At 48.4% G+C, this 20347-nt stretch overlaps 1 protein-coding gene across 3 annotated transcripts in view; it reads left to right on the forward strand.

Moving 5' to 3' along the window:
• The window catches only part of NRP2 (neuropilin 2), a 120105-nt gene extending 103012 nt beyond the window's left edge, over nt 1-17093 (forward strand). For 2 of the 3 annotated variants that reach the window (XM_084892184.1, XM_084892185.1), the window contains exons 16-17: nt 11610-11660; nt 13855-17093. In XM_084892184.1, the coding sequence (XP_084748310.1) occupies nt 11610-11660; nt 13855-14159 (356 nt within the window). In that variant the 3' untranslated portion in view covers nt 14160-17093. The remainder of the gene's footprint in view (nt 1-11609; nt 11661-13854) is intronic. The other variant, XR_014795723.1, reaches the window with a different exon arrangement.
• The last annotated feature ends 3254 nt before the right edge of the window (nt 17094-20347 follow it).

The following is a 20347-nucleotide window of genomic DNA, read 5'->3' on the forward strand; positions in this document are numbered from 1 at the left end:
CTCCGTTAGCATTGCTGTTTTTGGAGCCCCCTTGGAGAATTCCATCCTTGCACTTCCTGCCTTGGTTCTAGCCCCACAGCTCATTCTAGAGGAACTTTCTCTGCCCCAAAAGGAGAAAGGCTGTGAGGCCTCTGATCTTAGGTGTCCACGCAGCACTATAATCAGTGTGCTATTTCAGACCACGCTCAAGCATAAATGTTGCAGAAATTGTGTTTCCATGGGTCATAAATACCAGATGCCACGGCCCCGTATGGCCTGTTTGGGCTCCTACCTGGCCCTTTATGATGCTTTCAATGAGTGTTTTTGCTGTGGAAGCGAGACCTGCCCTCCTGCCCGGGTAAACGAAACCCCGCCGGTCTGCCGCGGCCCGTTTACTGCCCCTCCTCCCCGACTCTGCAGTGGTTTTGCACCAACATCATGGCCTTTCTGTAGTCGTGGATGGAGAGGGCTTCATCGCTGAGCTTTGATTTGTCTGCGTGGTGGGCTGCACACCTGAGCCAGTCTTCAGGCCTGTCCACGCGGCTCATTTTCTCTCTAATGGTGCACATCACTGGGCTTCTCACAGCTGTAGTTTGCCTTTCATCCACGCCAGTGGAAGCCCAAAGAAAACACACAACAAATCCAAGCAGCAAACACGGAGGGGAGGGGACGCCAGCTCATGGCCTTACAGTTGGCAGGGAGAGGCATCACCTTATATAAGTAAATTAAAAGCTGGGAGGGTGTAGGAATGAATGAAGCCTGACAGCTTCCGCCCACTGGGGTGCGTCTGGAGGTTAGATGTAAGCAGAAGCCGGCACCCTCAGAAGGCATGAAGCCGCAGCCCTGGGCCAGAGCACATTTGTACTAACTGGGGAGCTCTGCTTGGCCCCAAACCTAAGCAGTGAAGAGAGGCAAGGTTTGGGGGATCATCAAAGGGCAAAACCCCTTTTAGCATGGAATGCTGTTTTTGGAGAATATGTACCTCGGGCAAACCAGCAGAAACCATTCTTTCCCGAAGGCCAGTGGGTGGGCAGGAAACCCAGAATCCTTCTCCTCTCTCTGGGTAAAGTAGTATTTCTTGGGAGGTTTTTGTTTTGTTTTGTTTTGTTTTGTTTTTTTCCCCCCAGTTTGACCTTCAAGAGTTCAAAAAACCTTCATGCCCAATTCTGTGGTTTGGTTTGGTTGGGATTTGTTTTTGTTCTGCATAAATGGTAGCATAGCATTTGCACTCTTTGTTGGACAACTTGCTTGTCTTCACTTAACAAAGTGTCAAGGTTACATCAGTTCACATGGGCAAATTTACCCCACCCTCTAGCTGCTGTAGAATATAATAGTTTATTAAGTGCTCCCCTATTGGTGAGCATTCAGGTTGTGTCCAGTTTTCTCCTTATTTGTTTTTTACCATTATAAGCAATACTAGAGACCCAGTGCACAGGGGTGTGTGTCCCTCAGCCCAGCCTACACCCTCTCCAATCTGGAACCCCTCAAGGGATGTCTGACTGCACGTTTAGGCCTAATCTCGATGGGCAGTCAGACATCCTTCTCACAATCCAGGACTGCTGGCTCCCAACCGCTCGCCTGCCTGCCTGTCTGATTGCCCCTAACCATTTCTGCCTGCCAGCCTAATCACCCCTTAATCACTCCCCTGCCAGCCTGGTTGACAGTTAACTGCTCCCCTGCTGACCCGATTGCCCCTACTGCTCTCCTATGCCAGCCTGTTCACCCCTAACTGTTCTCCCTTGCAGTTCTGGTCACTCCCAGCTGCCCTCTTCTACGCCTGGTCCCCCTCACAACTGCCCTCCCCTGCAGGCCTGGTCCTCCCCACAACTGCCCTCTCCTATAGGTGTGGGTCCCCTCCAACTGTCCTCCTCTGCAGGCCTGGTCCCTCCTGACTGCCCTCCCCTGCTGGCCTGTTTGCCCACAACTGCCCTCCCCTGACAGCCATCTTGTGACGGCCATCTTGTGTCCATATGGGGGCGGCCATCTTGTGTGTTGGAATTATGGTCAATTTGCATATTACCTCTTTATTAGTTAGCATTGCAGTGAACGTCCTTTAAGTGAACTCTGTATACATGTTTGTCTCCAATAGCATGTCTGGGTTACATTGTGTGCCTGATTTCATTTTCATACATGCTTCAGATGGCTCCGGGTTTCCTTTTAAATAGACCTGTCCCCATTTGAGAGGGCAGCAAGGTCGTGGACAGCAGAGAGCCTCCCAGGTCACACTTGCACGAGCCACATAATCTCTGTGACAGTCTCCCTTTCTCTAAAGTGGGCGGAGTGCTTACAAGAGAAGACTTTGGGTAGCTTTGGCCAAAGGGAATTTTAATCCCAAAGATTTAAAAAAAAACCACTTCCAATATGCAGAGAATGTGGGCCTGGCTGCATGTGGCAGCTCACCGGAGCCGTAGCAACTGTGGCCCAAGAGTGAATTCTGTTCCCGGGTTCAGCAGGCAGAGGCCTGTACTTCGTGATTAATGAGTTCCACTTGGTTTACTCAAAGAGTGGCTGTGCTATGCCTTGCTGTTATTTATTTATGTTTTCTACTAAAAAATTCATGTAAAACCATCCTTTAAGGTCAGTGCACAGTACTGTGCTGCAGACTAAAATGTTCCAGCTGCCACAAGTAGGTCTACATGCCAACCGAGATTCTCCAGTCCTTGAGCTAAAAGGCGGCGTCCAGCTTCCTTCAGGGAGGTTCGGGCTGGTGTGACCCGAGGAAAGACAGCAGGCGATGAGGCTGTTTTCTAGTGGGAGGTTTATATGTGCAGGCAAAGCCACTTGCCCCAAATGGCTCCAGGCAGGAGTGGCAGATGGGAGAGAAAACAAGGGACCTGTTAGTTCCAAACACCGTTTCTTCCAAGAGCACTACCCTGTTTCTACCAGGCACTAAGACAAAGGGGTCATGAAAATGGGACTCTGAGCATAATGGGTCGTTTCTATGGCCGTATATGGGCTGTGTGGGCTTCCAGGACCTGCCATAAATCCAGGACTGCTGGCTCTTGAATCTGGGGCTTCGATAGATACTCCGGATGGCTCAGGGGAGTGGGGGGAGAAGCAGCATAAGCTCGCGGGGAGGGTGAGCTAGAGATGTCACCATGCACACAAGCCTTGTGTTGCCTTCTGTGTATACTTGTGCAAAATTGAACCCTTTTTTTTTTTTTAAATTGAACCCTTTTAATATCATTAACTAACATACCCACAAGCAAAGGCTCTGATCCGGAGCTGGAACGACAGTGTGCCGTGTCTTGGCCTTTGACCACAGCAATTTTTCTCGGGCAGCAGGACTCATTAGTAGGACATGTGGACTACGTTCTCTGTGCCTTGTTAGAGAGCAGCCAGCTCCTGTAATGATGGGAGTGCAGGGAAAGCTTTGAGCCGGAGGTGGCCTTGACCAGAGTCCTGTTCTCAGCCGGCCTGCTGGTTTGAGACTCTATTTTAGCACAGGCTGTTAAAGAACTGTTTTGTCCCTCAGCAATTCCCTGCTGCCACCAAGGAGCTGGGAAATGGGACGCAAAGACCTCAGGGGCTCATGTAAGCTTCCTCGTTGCTTCTCTAGGACAGTTCTGACAGCTGGTACTAAAATAGGAAGACAGTCATTTGGACCTAGATGGGCGTGAGATGGGAGCATCAAAGGAGAGCTGGGGTGCCTCATAGGCATTGGCCAAATGCAGACAAGAAGGTGAGCTCAATAGTAGTCTCACATGAAGCCCTGGGCCCACACCATAATCACCATCTGCTTCACAACTCCTGAGAGGGCCATCGTGCCTTCCTCCTTCCCCAAGGAGGCCTGTCCTTTGCACCAGGTGTTCATTTCCAGCCTGCACCCTTCTCCCTCTTGGTGGCCCCCGTCCCTCTCCTCTGACATCCTTACACTTGCCCTGCCATCCCCCCACCAAAACCTTCTCCCAGAAAAGCATGGATCAGATTCCTTCACACAAAGGCTTAATTGCTTAGTTCCTCCAACTGGTTGCATTCTCTGAGGAGACCAAATCTAAAGTCAGAGGAATTTATTATTCTATTATTCTCTAATTATATAATTGCATTGGTCGATAGCAAGCTGTGGAAATCGCCCCTTGAATAAGTAAAGAGATGTCTGGAAATATCTTATCTCAGAATCATTCATTCATTCTTATGTTCAGAAGAGCTGCCCAGCTTCTCAGTATAACCAGCTTTCTTGGTGAAGTGCATCTGTAAGAGACTTTTTTCAAGAACCTGTGGAATCATATGGAGTAATCTTTTTTTTTTAATGTATTTTATTGATTTTTTTATAGAGAGGAAGGGAGAGGGATAGAGGGTTAGAAACATCAATGAGAGAGAAACATCAATGAGCTGCCTCCTAAACATTCCCTGCAACCAAGGTACATGCCCTTGACCGGAATCGAACCTGGGATCCTTGAGTCTGCAAGCCAACACTCTATCCACTAGCCAAACCAGTTAGGGCCATATGGAGCAATCTTTAAGAAGACATCCTTTTGAGATGTGTTCTTACAGAAATGGAGAATGTCTCAGGTTGTTCAAAGACCTAGAGCAGCGGTCGGCAAACTCATTAGTCAACAGAGCCAAATATCAACAGGACAACGATTGAAATTTCTTTTGAGAGCCAAATTTTTTAAACTTAAACTTCTTCTAACGCCACTTCTTCAAAATAGACTCGCCCAGGCCGTGATATTTTGTGGAAGAGCCACACTCAAGGGGCCAAAAAGTCACATGTGGCTCTCGAACCACAGTTTGCCGACCACAGACCTAGAGTAAAGAAGAGGCTCCAGAATTGCCCTCTGTGCCCATGGCTGGGTTTTCCCAGCCCACGCAGTTGTGAAGCCCATCTTTATAGCTGACCGTTTCTCTGACTGTGTTTCTCTTATTTCCACGCCATTGTTGGGGCTCGGTGGAGCCATTCTGGCCTCAGCTGCTCATCTGCCTCCACACTTGAAAGCATTATTAGATCATTTTACAGCCTTCTCATTGCAGTTGCTATTTCCAATCCTTTTTAGTGTTTCTTCCTAGTTATTCAACTAAAAATAATAAAAAATAATGGCTACCTTCAGGTTCAGACTCTTCCAATATCTCAAACCAAGCCCCCTTTTCCTTTCCAGCTTGAAGCCATTTGAAAACTCAAAAAAAAAAAAACAAAAACAAAACTCAGAAAAACATTTCTTTTCCATGATTTTCATTAGATTTGGCTCTAGCCTACGAGATAATAACCCAGGATGAAGGATCTTCGGGTGGTGTTTCTAAACTCAAGCCAAACCCAGCAAGGGGTGAATGGCTCGCAAGTAGCCTGACTCTGGAGCAGCTTTGGCAAAGTTTAGATTAGCATCTGAACCTTTGGCTTCTCGTAGCAACTGGGATGAGCAAACCAAATTAGGGAAATTGAGCATGTAGTGGGGAAGGGGGGTGCACCTTTAGCCAATGCTAAATTAAACACTTTGGAGAGCCAAGAAATAGCTCCTAGTCCCTCATTACTTCCCATTTATTTTGGTCTGAGTGTTGTATCTCCTGCTGGGATCAAAACAGAGTCGCTGAGAGAATTTCTTAAGGCTACTCCCCTCTAAGCAGTCCAGTGATTTTGCTGGCTCCGGGGGGTTGAGAAATTCAACAAGAGCTTGAAGTGGCCAAGAGCTTATCCCAAACAAATCATGGGCCCCAAACAAGGTGTTGACAGTGTGGCTTGCTCTCAGTTCCACTACTGATTGGTTCAACGATTTATTGCATTTTTCTACCCTCCTTCCTCAATTTCTTCCTCTTTAACATGGAAGCGATGACACCTGGAACCTGTAAAAATGAATGGTTTCAGTGATTTTCGGTATGGAAGAGCCTCTTGGATCCTTGCTTTAAAGCTGCTTGCAGTTCGGTGGGTTAAGTGGAGGGGTTAAGGCTGGCTTCCTGGGACATTTGATCAGCCCTGCCTCAGTCAATGCGAAGGCCTGAAAATTGGGGCATGCTTACCCACGTCGTCAGTTCCCGGATTGCCAGTTGGCAGGACTGGTTCCTAAGCCTAATGAGCAAGTATTGCAAACACAGACGCCCATGGCTCCCATGTGTCTGTCCTTTTCATGGTCCCCTCTCTCCACGCACACCTTAATTAAGATCGATGCCTTCGGAGAGCAGCCACGTAAGGAGAGGACAGGTTGGGTGAAGGTGGGGGCAGAGCAGCGTGCGGCCATGGAGCCCTTTTCTGTAGAAGCCACCTTGTCTCCTTCAGCCAGCAGCCCAGTTCAGAAAGCATGCAGCAGAAGGGCCCTCAGAGCTCTCTTATTTTCGGTCCAGAAAGACGATAGAGTTGTAGAGTAGGGAAGGTCCGTGGTTACTCTACAGAAGAGCAGACAGAGATTCGGGGAGGTCAATGCCTTGTCCAGGCGCTCACACCTGGGAGAGTAGCAGAACTCAGGCATGAAGCAGACCATCTGGCCCAACCTGTGTGACTCAGTGGTTGAGAGTCAACCTATGAACCAGGAGGTCAAGGTTCAATTCCTGGTCAGGGCACATGCCCTGGTTTCAGGCTCGATCCCCAGTAGAGGACATGCAGGAGGCAACTGATCAATGGTTCTTTTATCATTGATGTTTCTATCTCTCTCTTCCTCTCTTTTCCTCTCTGAAATCAATGAAAATAGTTTTTTTTTTAAAGAAGCAGTCAGTCTGTTCCCAGGCTGCCTCCAATCCACTACTCCTTTATATTTTTTTCAGGTACAGAGTGATGGCCCTTGGGGTGTCTCTGCTACACATTCTAGATGGCAAACTTGTCATAGGCTTCAACCAAGCCTCTCTATCTACTCTCAGAGTAGGCATGGAAGGGACTCTCTGGAGAATCTGTGTATGTCAGTGTCCTAAAATGACACTGTGCAGAAGTGACCTGGGGATGGACTATCTTACATATAAAAGTAGCCAGTGGTTTGGCTACTAACTCTCTCAGCAACCCTATGAAGCTCCCTGTACCGCACAGAAAGTACACAGAACGATGTCAATGCCAGTACACTCACAGTAGACCACAGCAGAGCAGAAGGGGTGAAAGTGAAGGTCATAATTTTTCCATAACAGAAAAAGAAACTAACTCCAAAGGATCTTAATTTAAGAAAGAAAGAAAATGAGGAGAGAGAAGAAAGAACTGTGAGATAAAGCATTCTTGTGTGAGGCCTAAATCATGCTCAGTGGGGAAGTTCCCGGTGCAGGTTGGAGTGTCTGGGGCGTTTCCTCTGCTCAGCATGTGTGGTCTTACTCCACCAGGCACTGTTCCAGACCCCTTGGGTAAACATCTCTTAGACTAGGTTCGGTTCTTAACTAGGTATGGCTGTTCACCCTTCGTGCCATAGTATTGCGATCTACTGATAAGGACACTGGAGAATATTTGACTTTTCTAAGGGGGAAGGAGTTCCTGAAACAGTCCAGTGGGTGTTTAATGACTCCTGCTCTGAAAAATCAAGAAAATGGGAGATAGATGAGACCTTGAATCACTCATCACTGTGTACCTAGCCCACCTCTCAGTGATGCTAAAGAAAGAGCTCCTGGGGAGCAAGAGGACTTTCCGTCTGAGGTTCAAGGTCCATATAAAAATGGCCGTGTTTAGTTGGATTGTGGTTTTGTTTTAAGAAGGCTTGCTTGATTGCTCTATTCTACTAAAATCCCTTCTGGTCGACAGGAGCCCTTCTTCCTCTCACTGTGCTGGTCTGCAGCAGTGGGTGCAGGGAAAGGGGACAGACTTGTCTCTCGGGTAGGTACAGGGTGGAGGATTTGTGGTAGGGCAAGGCAATCTCTTTGGATTCCTCAAAGAGAATCTGGTAAAAATGAATTTGAGCCCAAAATCAGTGTATGAGTAAAAAGCTTCAAGTGCCACATTTGAAACCATTCCTACAACCTCCAGCCCCCATTTTGCAGCTTAATTCTGAAGTGTCCTTCTCCTCACTCCCGGGTTTCTTTCCTGGCCCTGGCCCAGCCTTCTTTGCCCAATCCCCATCCTGTGCTCCAGCAGCAGCAGGAGTCCCCTGCACAATGCCCCCCTTTCTTCTACACTATTTTGTTGTGGGTGCGTCTCTGTTTCCCAACCACACAGGGCCTTGATTACAGACACCTGATCCCATACATCTTCATTTCCCAAAGTCCTCAATATGGTTCCTAGGCACCTAGTAAACCCTCTTAATAAGTGATGGTTGGTTGATATGTTAGTTAGCTAGTTAATGAAGAACAATTTAAATCTGCCTTTCCTCTTTGAGGAACACCTATCAGAGAAAATGTGAAGCCCCAAATTTCAGATAGCCACATCTTCTCGTTCAGGAGAGACCTTCATTAGTTCCCATCAAAGTGGTGAGCCATTGAAGCACGAACACCTCGGGAGGGTGTGTATCCAGGAGACTCGGATCCAAGACCTTTATTTCTGTTAGGATGGGGTAATGATGATGTGGAGGCAATTGTAGTGTCCTGCCCACACCCAGAGAACCTGAGAGCAGACGAGGGGAGGTGGGCTCTCCTCTGGTCCTGATGCAGCACTGAGCGTCAGATTTTAGGCTTTGCAGTCAGATTGGCCTGAGATTGAACCCCTACGGGGGCCCAAAAGGAAAGAGGGTCATATAAGCACAAAGGTTGAAAGTGGAAGTCATGTGGGTGGTAAGATCCATCCCTGACCTGTGTTCTAAATGTGTGGCCCATTCTGCTTTTCCTCATCCATCTGACACTCATAACCACTCCCTACAACAGAGTCCTGGCAGGTTCTCTTCAAGTTTTTCCTCATAAAGAAAAAAAAAATCTAAAAACAAAATTCCAGGTCCCTAGACCCCACGTGTTTAGTTTTTTGTTTTTTGTGTGTTTCTGTTGTTGTTGTTTTTTGTTTTTTGTGTTTTTTTGTTTGTTTGTTTGTTTGTTTTGCTATCTGCCTCAGTTCTCAAGCTAGGTCTCCTTCCCAGGGAGGTGCTGCCTCCACTCTCTGCCTTGAGCTCCTCACTCATTACTTCTCCCTCCTCCAAACCCTTGCCTTGTCTTTGCTAGAACTACAGGAACCTGGTGGAACCATACTCATTGCTGCCAACAGGCTGAGGTTTACCTACGAGGCTCAACAGAAAAGGAAGGTGGCATGTGAAGGTCAAAGAGGATTTTGAGAAAGAAAGCTCTTAATCAAACCCAGATATCAAGAATATTAGCAAAGGGACTAGAGAAAATTGCTATCAAATTAAATTGTTTATGTACAAATGTTCCCTTTATTTGGGTTTTCCCCAGTGCACCATTCTTTCTTTAAGGCTTGGCGAACAGATGCATGTTTGAAAATGTTGATTAACTTATCCTCTTTTCGACCCCTTCCCACTCACACAACCTGCTGGAAGCAGTCAAAAGCCAAGTCAAGCCTCTAATGTGTTCTTCGCCTTAAGTAGCCTTTAATTCTCCAGGTGCAGAACTATCAGCCACATCTAGGCAATCAATTTCACACACCAATTTCATTGGTCCAGTTTCTTAGAAATGGACCGATTCTTAGGAGGTCATCTCATCCAGTCCTCTGCCTCCAGAGACAAGAGGCTAAGATCTCCTTAGACAGTAGTCAGCAAACTATGGCTCACGAGTCACATGTGGCTCTTTGGCCCCTTGTGTATGCCTCTTCCACAGAATACCACATGCAGGCAATTGAAACTTCATAGCCCATGTGCAGAAGTTTTTGGCTCTCAAATTTCAATCATTGTACTCTTGACATTTGGCTCTGTTGACTAATGAGTTTGCCTACTACTGTACCTAGGACAAAATGTTCTCATAGATACCACAACCCTCTAACCTTTTTTTCTTTAAGACTCAGGCAACCTCCACCCCTTTCCAGACCATCCTCAATAGTGTCCTCAGAGTTCTTCTCTGAGGGTGTGGCATGGAGCAAGATGGCAGTCTAGCCTCCAAGAACTCATCACATCCCTTGTAAAGACCAAGTACCTAAAAGCAAGAGCAGGATTTGGCCCAAACCTCACAGATAGGAGTCCCACAATTTTTGTTCTGGCTCATTCATAGTCTCATCCAATGTTCTGCATCTTTTAACCGTGAAGGTATTAAGACCATTCATGGTTGGAAATGGGATGGCTTTCTCCCTTGTTTGTTTTATTTTTCATAAGGTTAAAAATAAAAAATCTCCAGGTTGACTTTCACAAGTTCGCTTTGATCCCCATGACAGACACCACCTGCCTCTTGTTGATTCGTGTCCACATCTTCCTTCCAGGGAAACAGTCTGCATTGTAGAGGATGGAGAATAATTCAGGGGATGGGCGCCGAGGAGGGGAGGCTGGCACAGCCTGCAGGTGCCAGTTGCTGTGCTATAAACAGGCCAGGAGCAGGCTGGATTTATGGAGGATTGGTGCCAATGGCATCGATCCTTTCAAGTGGGGTCTTGGCACCTTGTTTTGTGCATCTCTTCTGGGCGACCAAGGGGATAAGAATGTGCTTAAGCACTTTTGCCAGGGATGAGATTGTAACGTGATTACAACTAGCACCTCCAAGGAAAGTCTGAATTTTATGTGTGGCCGTGATGGCTGGATCTTCAGTTCAGGTCATGGTCAAGTAGATCTTTCCCTGAGATGTTATGCTGATCAAGGAGAAGTTCAGACTGGCCTCAAGCTCTTTTTATTCCTTTTGTTTGATACATTAGCTGTTTAGGATTTGGGTTTTGTGGTAAGCCTTGATTTCGACATATCAATTTACATTGCTGACTTCAAGGTTGTCCACCTGACTTTGGGCTGAATAGAACTCTCAGAGGGCCACATACATTCCCTTGTGTTATTTTGCTGACAGCCGGAACAAGCATAATTAACTTGTGAGATTGGAAGAAGTGATAAGACCCTGTTCTTCACCACATATTTGATTCTCTTTTTTAATGTTTCTCCATTTTAGACAGGTAATTTTATTGGCTCTGATTTCTATAAGATAGACAGCGTAGTGAATAGAAAAACCTGTATTACCCCCTTCCCCAAAATATTATCATAAAAAAAGAAAAAGATAGTGATAATACTGGAGAAAATTCAGAGTAAATTAACTCAGTTGTATTCAAGACTGGGCTAGTCAGATTGGATGTCCATGTTTGATCTATTCTAAACTGAAGAAAGCCAACAGAAAAATAGACGGGTAAGGAAAGATGGGAGATATTATCACAGATATGTGAAGGGGAATAGGCATGACATTCTTTCCAATTCTACGTCTACATTGAAGCATGTAATGATGGAACATGACTTTCTTATATTACCATACATTTATTTGAAATCCAGAGGAGAAAAACTCTCGTATTTTGTGTCCACTTAGATACATCATCATATAAGGAGGGTCAGTATGTTATACTAGATGACAGCCGAGGATGGACATGCAATGTCATTGAAGTTGCCTTAGACAACTCAGACCTACATTGCTAATGAATAACAATCATTATAAAGACACAAGTGAGGATTTACCTGGCACTAAAGACTTTCCTGTTGTTTCTGTTCTTCTGGTTACTGGACATAGAGATAGATCCTTTGAGGGGAAAGACTCCGTTAGTATGCCTGCAACATGATCTAGAAGCAGATGGGATGCTTGATCTGCCAACATACCGAGGAGTCGTTCTCAGAAAGGTCGAGTCTCTGCCTTGTAGCCATGGTGATAGAACTGGTTATAACTTGATTTGTTTGTTTCCTTTTTCATTACAGTGGACATCCCAGAAGTACATGGGAGAGAGGGCTATGAAGATGAAATTGTTGGTGAGTATTACTATGATTTAGCAGATAATCATGAAATTCAAGTTTGGTTATAAAGACGTGCTGAAGAGGGCCAGAAACCACCAATTGCTCTGTCAAGGTCAAATTTAGAATTTAGAAAGTATATCGAGTCCCTTCTGCCTAATCTAAAACAGGTCCCCTACTTCGGGCAACTTTCAACATTGATGGACTTCAAATCTGGAGAAACCCTTGAGAAGCGTAGGCCAGGGTCCCCTACAGGAGTCACTGCTTGAACCCATTAACCTCCTTCCAAAAGCTGCCTAAGTGAATGAGCGTCACCGTGACTACCCTCCTGGGCCTGCTGCGGCTGCCAGTGCCTTGGCGTGTAGGGGCCCTTCTCACACTCTCCAAGACTCCGAGTTGGGACTTCCTGCAAGATCCATGTTTCTTTCTCACACTGCCCAACTCGTGTTTTCATTTTATGTCAAGCTCTGTTTTCCCACTTCAGGCACAAGAGGCTGAAGTGAGAATCCCGACTGAAGGGCCACTGAGTAAACATGTAGATGTCATTTCTCCCCTGGGCTCGGAGCAGCACAGGTCTCTCCGGGCTTCTCTGGGTGCCAGAGCTGATCTCCAGGAGAGATCACGAAGGTCCCCCTCGGAGAACAGCTTTTAGACCAAGATGGATGCATTTAAGAAGAGCAGTTTATAGAGCAGCTGCTTTCACCCGACCTTAATCAAACACTTCAAGTGTAGTTATAGAAACAGAGTGACTAATCCAAACAGCACCTTGTTAACTGAACGCAGACTCTGCCTGCAAATCCAGGCTAAGGCTCCTTTTATGGGCAAAGCTGCGCAACTGGCCTCTGCGGAGAGGCTGCAGTGGATCAGGCAACGAGCACTGACGGGGGTGGGCGAGGACGGGGGTGGGCGAGGGTAGGCTGCAGGAAGCCTGCAAGGCTCACTGCAACTGCTTGCTGACTGGGACCCTGAGTGAGTTACCTAGTCACCTAATATCTTAAAACCTCGATTTCATCATCTATATCTATAATAATAGCCCTAAACAGTTTGGCTCAGTGGATAGAGCATTAGCCTGAGGGTCCTGGGTTCAATTCTGGTCAAGGGCATGTACCTTGGTTGCAGGTACATCCCCAGTGGGGAGTGTGCAGGAGGCAGCTGATCGAGGTTTCTAACTTTCTATCCCTCTCTTTTCTTCTCTGTAAAAAATCAATTTTATATATAGATAGATAGATCACCCTGCTTTCTTCGTGGAAGTATCAGGAAATCCCACAAAATAAGCCATGGGTGCCTCGTGCCTTGGCCACATTGGGTGGCTTAAACAACAGAAGTGTATTTCTCATCATCCTGGAGACTGAAGTCCAAGATCAAGGTGTCAACAGTGTGGGTTCCTTCTGAGGGTTGTGAGGGGGAATCTGTTACAAGCCCTTCTCTTCGGCTTGTACATGGCCATCCCTATATCCACATGGCAATCTGCCATCTCGGGCTGTCTCAGGTTTCTCCTTTTTATAAGAATACCAGTCACTCTGAGCTAGGGCCCACCCTATTTCAGCGTGATTACCTCTGTAAAGTTCCTATCTCCAAATAAGGTCACACTCTGAGGCTCTGGGATTTAAGACTTCAATATATGACTCTGGGAAAGGGACATAATTCAGCCCATTAGTAAGGTAAGACGGTGTCAAGTGAAGTCTGGTGGCTTGGAAAACATCTGCCGCTTGGATGGTCTACAGACACTCATCCTGTGAACATAGCCTCAGCCTGTCCTTCCATTTAACCTGAAGCGCTTGGAAGACAGGGATGAGGAGGCAAAGAAGGAAGGGTGCCCAGACACGGGGCCATCCCAGGGGCTCCAAAGGCGCCCTGAGAGTTCTGTTATTATACGTATTTACTTAGCATTAGTGAAATTACTAAGTCTCACATACTTAGACTATACTCACTATGTGCTGGACACTACCACTTTATACATATTCATGTAGTTCCCCTAGCAACCAAGTGAGGTAGACTTGGTTAATATCCCCATTTTACAGATGAGAGAACTGAGGCAAAGCGAGGTTCCATAACTTTCCCAAAGTTACACAGCGAGGCAGTGGCAGGGCTGGGCTTTGAAGCCACGCAGTGCAAGTCCCGGCTTCCCACCCACGCTCTGAAGAACCTGTGGGCCGGGCTGGGGAGGCTCGGGCATTTCGCCCTGCCATCTGCCCTGTGCTTTCTGTCCTAGATGAGTACGAAGTGGACTGGAGCAACTCCTCTTCCTCCACCTCCGGGTCCAGCACCCCAGCGGCCGACAAAGAGAAGAGCTGGCTCTACACGCTGGATCCCATCCTCATCACTATCATCGCCATGAGCTCGCTGGGCGTCCTTCTGGGGGCCACGTGCGCCGGGCTCCTGCTCTACTGCACCTGCTCCTACTCGGGCCTGAGCTCCCGCAGCTGCACCACGCTCGAGAACTACAACTTCGAGCTCTACGACGGCCTCAAGCACAAGGTCAAGATGAACCACCAGAAGTGCTGCTCCGAGGCCTGACGGATTGCACCCAAATCACATCTGACGTTTCATTCCAGCGAGAGGGGCCGGTGGAAGATTACAATTTGTTTTCCCTTTGGAAACTGAATGCCATAATCTCGATCACACCGATCCAGAATTGCCGGAGGTGTGGACAGGACGGGCGGGCAAGTGGAGGGAGGAGGGAGATGCAGCTGCATGGGGGAGGGGTGGGCACGACCCACCTAGCACCGTGGGGGGCCGAGTCCTTGCTGGGACAAAGATGGGAGCTCATCTCTTTGGGGTCACAGTTCTCTTTTGTTTGTGAGTTTGTTGTTGTTGTTGTTGTTGTTATATTTTATTTCTTCGTTCTGTGAGCAACTCGAAGAGGCAGAAGAGAATGACTTTTCTGGCATAGACGCAGAGGGGGACCCTTATTGTCTGCTTTCTGTTTCTCATCAACACTTGAAAAGCAAAGGGGTCTCTCCACACTTCCCACCTTTAGGGGGAAAAACAAAAAAAAAACAAGCCACGCAGCTCATGCTGTCTTCTGATCTTCTCATGGCTCACGGGATCCGCTGGGGCGAAGGCCCTGCCGCCCACCCTGCACGCTGCGTGCCCCGTGCTAGCATTTACGTAGGATTTCGTTGCCTTTAACTTTTTTATCCAGGGGAAAATTGCCATTTTGGGGTCAGCACGAACAGCCCTTTCCTACATGCGATTTAAAACAAACCAGAAAGGAAACTTCACACGTCAAACCCCGCGGAAGCACCTCCACGTGAGACGTGGACGAGCCTTAACGAGCTTTGTGAACAGGAGCCGTTCAGACCAGGATGTGTGGCTGTGGGGCTCCATGCGGGGCCTCCGGGGGTGGTTCTGCTTTTTCTTTTCCCTCTTCCCCGTTCTTCTAAGTAAGACATGGACACATACACACACTCATGCGAGCGCGCGCGCACACACACACACACACACACACACCACAGTTGTCTATAAGACCCAGGAAAGGCCTCGTTTGATAGTCTCAGAGGTGAGGTGGGGAGACACAGGCTCTGTAGTCTCTGTCAGTGCGATGTGCCTGGTCTCCCCATCCCCAACCCCACCCCCAGGTGGAGAGGCAGTGGGGAGGGAAAAGAAGTTCAGCCCCTGATCGTGTGATGGCAAAGGCTGAGCAGACGGGAGTCAACGTTGATCTCTTCTTGGGGTTACGGCCACCACCTCCACCTTTCAGGAAGGCCAGGCCAGGATGTCAGGGCGTCTCGCCGGAAGTCTGCAAACACTGTGAACCAAAATGCTGGCATCCCTGCCTGAACCCCAGAGAGACCAATGTTCTCTCACACACATACACGCACCAATCCATGTGTTTTTTTATTAAGTGCCTTGAAAAAGTGAAGAAAAATGTGTTTTCCCTCTATGTCAAAATCGGTGAATATCACACAAGTTAAGGCATTCCTTCTTTCTTAACCCCAGTGGCTCCCCGCCCAGCTCCCCCACCTCCCCGCTGACCTACTAATGGAATGAGCTCTCCTGCCCACGTGGCAGTCATTGCCCAGATGACTCTCACCTGCTCCAGAAGGGGCCGCGTCAGGAACGGATGAACCTGTGCGAAGGATAGGATTGTCCTCGCTGAGATCCAAATCTGGTTTTGTCGTGATGCCTAAGGTTTACCTGTGTGCTGGTGGAAACTCACCCAGTGTGCCCAGCCTGTCGCATAAACTGTCAGACCATGTTTGCTGCTATGGTCACCCCCAATCTCATGTGTCTCACACCCAGGTGGGAGGGGAAGGGTGAATGGGGCTGGCAGTTCCTGTAAAGTTAACTCATGGAAACGCTGGTTCCAATGGAACATCCCATGTTTTGTGTGCAGAGAGAGAGACTCGTGCCGACAGCTATTTATTCCTACGTGTGTGTGTGTCTGTGCCGCCTTTGAGTTCTCTGTAGCTACTGTGTATGTGGATGGTCACGTGGGACTCAGTGGTGTTGTTGTGACTTTGACTCTGACCGAGGGCCTGAGTTAATGGCTGATCTCAGCACTCGCTGGCACAGTGGTAGTTAGAGGTGCAAAGTAGAGCCGTCAAGCCCAAGGGCTTAGCTGGAGGCCCACCCTGAGCTGGGCGTACGGCAGAAGCAAGTGTTTAAGTGGCCTACCCTCCTCTTCGCCTTCCCGTGTAGCTCCGTGTTCAGGAAGCTAGCAAGTCCTGGGGATTTCCAGGAGCAGCCTGCAGAAGAAGTTCAAACGTCTACTCTGGGGGGCTGGCTGTCTCATGCCCAATGGACCATGTTACAGCTCCCCAGAGACCTACCCTGTCTCCAGCCTGCAGTTCACCTCTAAGTTACGTACAACTCGGCCTGCATCCCTCTGTGTTTGTGTTCTCCGTGAAGCCCCAGGTGGGCCCTGAATGCTGAACAAGAGCAGGCTCCCCAAGGCTGCGTGTAGATACCTCACCAATGCTGGAGGCTGGTCTCTGGCGAGACAGAAAGATCGTGGGGCCCCGATTATAACTTGGCCAGAGGGCGCCCTAGTGCATTTGTCGTCTCCATCTGCAGGTGGGCTGGCTGATCCGTCTCCTTAAGTCACTCCCTTTGGGAAACTCCACTCACAGTATTGATCTCCTTTTTTGCCTTGTACTGAATGACACATTACCTCCACGCTCTCCCGGACTAGACGGGCCACGGGGCCACAGGGTTGCTTTCTCTCTTAGGTGGGAATGGGGAGTTGACAGGGATGAGGGTCCAAGGAATGAGCATGAATGGCAAGAAAACAAGGGGAGAAGTTCAGCCATCACACAGGTTAGCTTTTCCAGGGTTTGCAGTTAAAGGTATTCGACCATTCGCTGGCTGAGCCAGGTCACGGGAACTTGAGAGCTTTTACTGTGATTCTTCAATGTAAAAATTAAACAACAATGTCAAACTGTGTTTATATGATTTGTATAAAGCCTTTTTAAGATTACTATTTAAATAAACATTATACCAGAGATATTTAGTTGAGTGTTTTGTTTTTTTTTTTTTTACTAGAGATGAAGAGATTTGAGGTGACCAAATCATCCCAGTTTGCTCTGAAAATCCCGTGTCCTTCCAAAACCCCTCCACCTCAGCCAAACCAGGATGCTTGGTCACTCCTGGGACAACCTTTCCCAGCATTTTCATGGGGAATTAATAGGTTGATTGTCTGGTTGGCTTTTTATAAAATAAGAATATGATGGAGATGGGTAATGGGCTACCTGTCCCATGGGGTTATTTTAACTCAAAGGCTTGCCTGGTTGATTTCCAAGACTATCATCCGTACAAACACACCTCTTAACGGCAGACCAGGGAAGGCCTCGCCATGCAGGTGATAGTTAAGCTAAAACCGGAAGAGATGAGGCGTCTGCTAAGCAAAGGGCCTGGGGAAAGCTTTCACCTGGAAGGAACAGCATACAGAGGACGTCTGCGGTGCTCCTGGACCACAGAGGGGGGAGCCAGATAAGCTCCTGGAAGGGGAGAAGGCTCCGTTTGCTCCGCACCACCCCTGGCCTTCCTTAGGTCTGCAAAGAACAGCTCCCCACTCCCCATCCCCGTTCCTCACTGGCCCGGAAGGTCACCAGAGTCAGATCTCTTCAGCTTCCCTCTCTGCCCTCACTGTGATCTTGGCAATATCCCGCATCTCCTGAGAGCCCTGCTTCTTTTATATTCCTGACCCTCGCAACAGTAACAGAGGGTAAAATGAAAAGCAAATTCTACTTTCCTTTTGTTGAGCTTTGGGGTATTTTTAAAGCCCTAGTAAACTAATAATATCTCCTGGTCTCTAGCCATCTAGTGTTTACATAAGATCTCTCTCTCTTTTTTTTTTTTTCCTTATCAGTATCCTTTGGAAATGTTTATTCGGTGCTCAGGGGAGGCAGTGAAATGAAGTCGGAGCAGGCCCAGCCTTGAGGAAAACAGGGTCCATCTGGATGCCACGGTGCCTCTGTCCCCACAATGCTGGTGGTGGGGGTAGAGCCCCCAGGAGGGGAGCAAGAAAAGGAAATGGAAGGATGAGTGTGTTCTCATTCTCCCAAGCTTCAGGCTGTACCCCCAGGCTGAGCTAAACAAAACTCCTGGGGGAAATATCCGCCCCCCGGGGTACAGGGTGTGAGATGAGGGGGTGATTATCAAAATATGAAATGCCACCTATGTAGGTTCTCTGAGCTCCCTTCTGTCCACCTCTGGCCTTCACAGTAACTTTTTTTTAATGGGGTGTGTGTGCCTTTATACAACTTTTTTAATCCTCACTGGAGCATCATTTTTACCTTGATTTCTAGGGAGAGTGGAAATGAGAAGAAGGAGGAGAGAGAGAAAGAGTATGAGAGAGAAACATCTATTAGTTGCCTCTCCCACCTGCCCCCTACCCGTGCCAGGAATTGAACCGGCAACCCAGGCATGTGCCCTTGACTGGGAACAGAACCCATGATGCTTCAGTGCTCAGACCAATGTTCCAACTACTGAGCTACACCTGTCAGGACGTCATGATACCTTTAATGCCAGTTGCCATCAGCAAAGCAAGAAGGGTCCTAAGAAGCTTAAGGACTAAGGCAGAGGCACGCTTGCCCTTGAATTCCCACCTCTCCGAATTCCCAAGCCCCAAAGCCTGCTCCCTCCCGGCCAAGGCTGGTCCTCTTCAGTCCTTCATTTTCTCGGTGACCTTGAGAGGAGCTCTTTGAGGAAGGACATGCCTTCTGCGTTCTCCCTGAACACCAGGGGGAGAGACCATTAGGGAGTCCTGAGCCAAGCTGTTCCTGCAGCCTATCCAGCGATGATGCCTGATCCTCTCTCCCCTGCCAGCAAACCCCAAAGGACAACTGCATGCAGGCCTGCTGTTCGCGGGCTGTGAGAGAAAGACCTTCAGCTGCTCTGAGCCTGTGCTCAACACTCCACCTGCCTGGTGGCCCCAGGTGAGCAGGCCCTCTCTCCACAGAGGATCCAGCCTGAGCAGGCCCACACAATGCAGAGCTCTGACCCAAGGGCCAGTCCTTGTACACAGAGGCACCAGCAGAGAAGTAAAGCCCAGGCCAGGGACTTGGGGTGCTCCATTCTGGACTCCTCACCAAAACAGCAGGCCTGAGAGCTGTGGTCAGGTATGAACCCTCCTCTAGCCCAATTCAAACGACCTCAAGAGCCTCCCTCCCTCCAACCCCATTCCCTCCACCCCAGGCCTCTGGGAATCAGCAGCAGAGCCAGGTTGCCGTGGCTTGGAGCACAGCTCTGCTAATAAATCTCCATCCTGCAGCCCAGACTGCCTCCACTGGGATCTGAGCACCCGCGGGCTGCCTGGCTGCACTGCCAAACCCCACACATAACCACCCTGCGGGCTGGACTCCAGAGCCAGGCAGGCAGGCGGCCTTTCTGGACTGGCTTTCTCTCGTCCCTGCTTTTCTCCTCCAGCCCCCTCATCTCACCTCCTCTTGAGCAGTTACGTTTCTATTCCCAGCCAACTGCTTTTAAATCTTGTGGAAGTTCAAAGAAAGCTTGAGAGGGTTTTGAAACCCACCAATGCTCCTTTACCCTTGAACTTGGACACACTGAGGAGGTGGGAGAGCGCTAGTCCCAGAGCTTGGGGGAACCAGGGTTCTCTGTTCTGCCTCTTGTTCTGTGTCCTTGGGAAGGTCATGCACATCTTGGCTTTCCCATCTCTAACGTGGGCATTGGGCTAAATTAATTCTGAGCCCCCAGCTCGGGCAGCCCAGCGGATGCGGTAGTTCTGCTTGGTTGTCTGAATCTGTGTCGGACACTCAGGGAGGGAAAGCTCCCAGTCCTGAGTTCTCTCAGACTCCCTTCTGCAGAGAGGCCGGGGAGCACACCCTTGGGCTTGATTCTATGGGGGAGCTGGCCCAAATCCAAGCTCTCTCTCAGCAAAATTGCTCTGTTTCCCAAGCCCACCACTCATGCCTACTTACATAGATGTTGATGTGCTTATTTGTCTATCTTCTTCTAGTTCTTGAGGGAAGAATTTATGCACGATTTCATTCATATCTTGAACATATTTCATATTAAATGCCTACTATGTGCCTTGCTAGATACTAGGAGACAATAGGTGTAACAGATGTGGTCCCTGCCTTCAGAGAGCTTACAATCTAGAGAGAAGAGACTTTGTGAGTCGAATTACCACACAACACTGTCATAACCATCATGGCAGGAGCCATGAAGTGAAGAGCAGAGAGCTGTAAGTGTGGGAGCGGATTGGGCAAGCCACCCCTGAGCATCATGTCCAATGGAGA

Source organism: Pipistrellus hanaki, assembly GCF_964339955.1.
Source record: "Pipistrellus hanaki genome assembly, chromosome: 8".
Classification (NCBI taxonomy): Eukaryota; Metazoa; Chordata; class Mammalia; order Chiroptera; family Vespertilionidae; genus Pipistrellus; species Pipistrellus hanaki.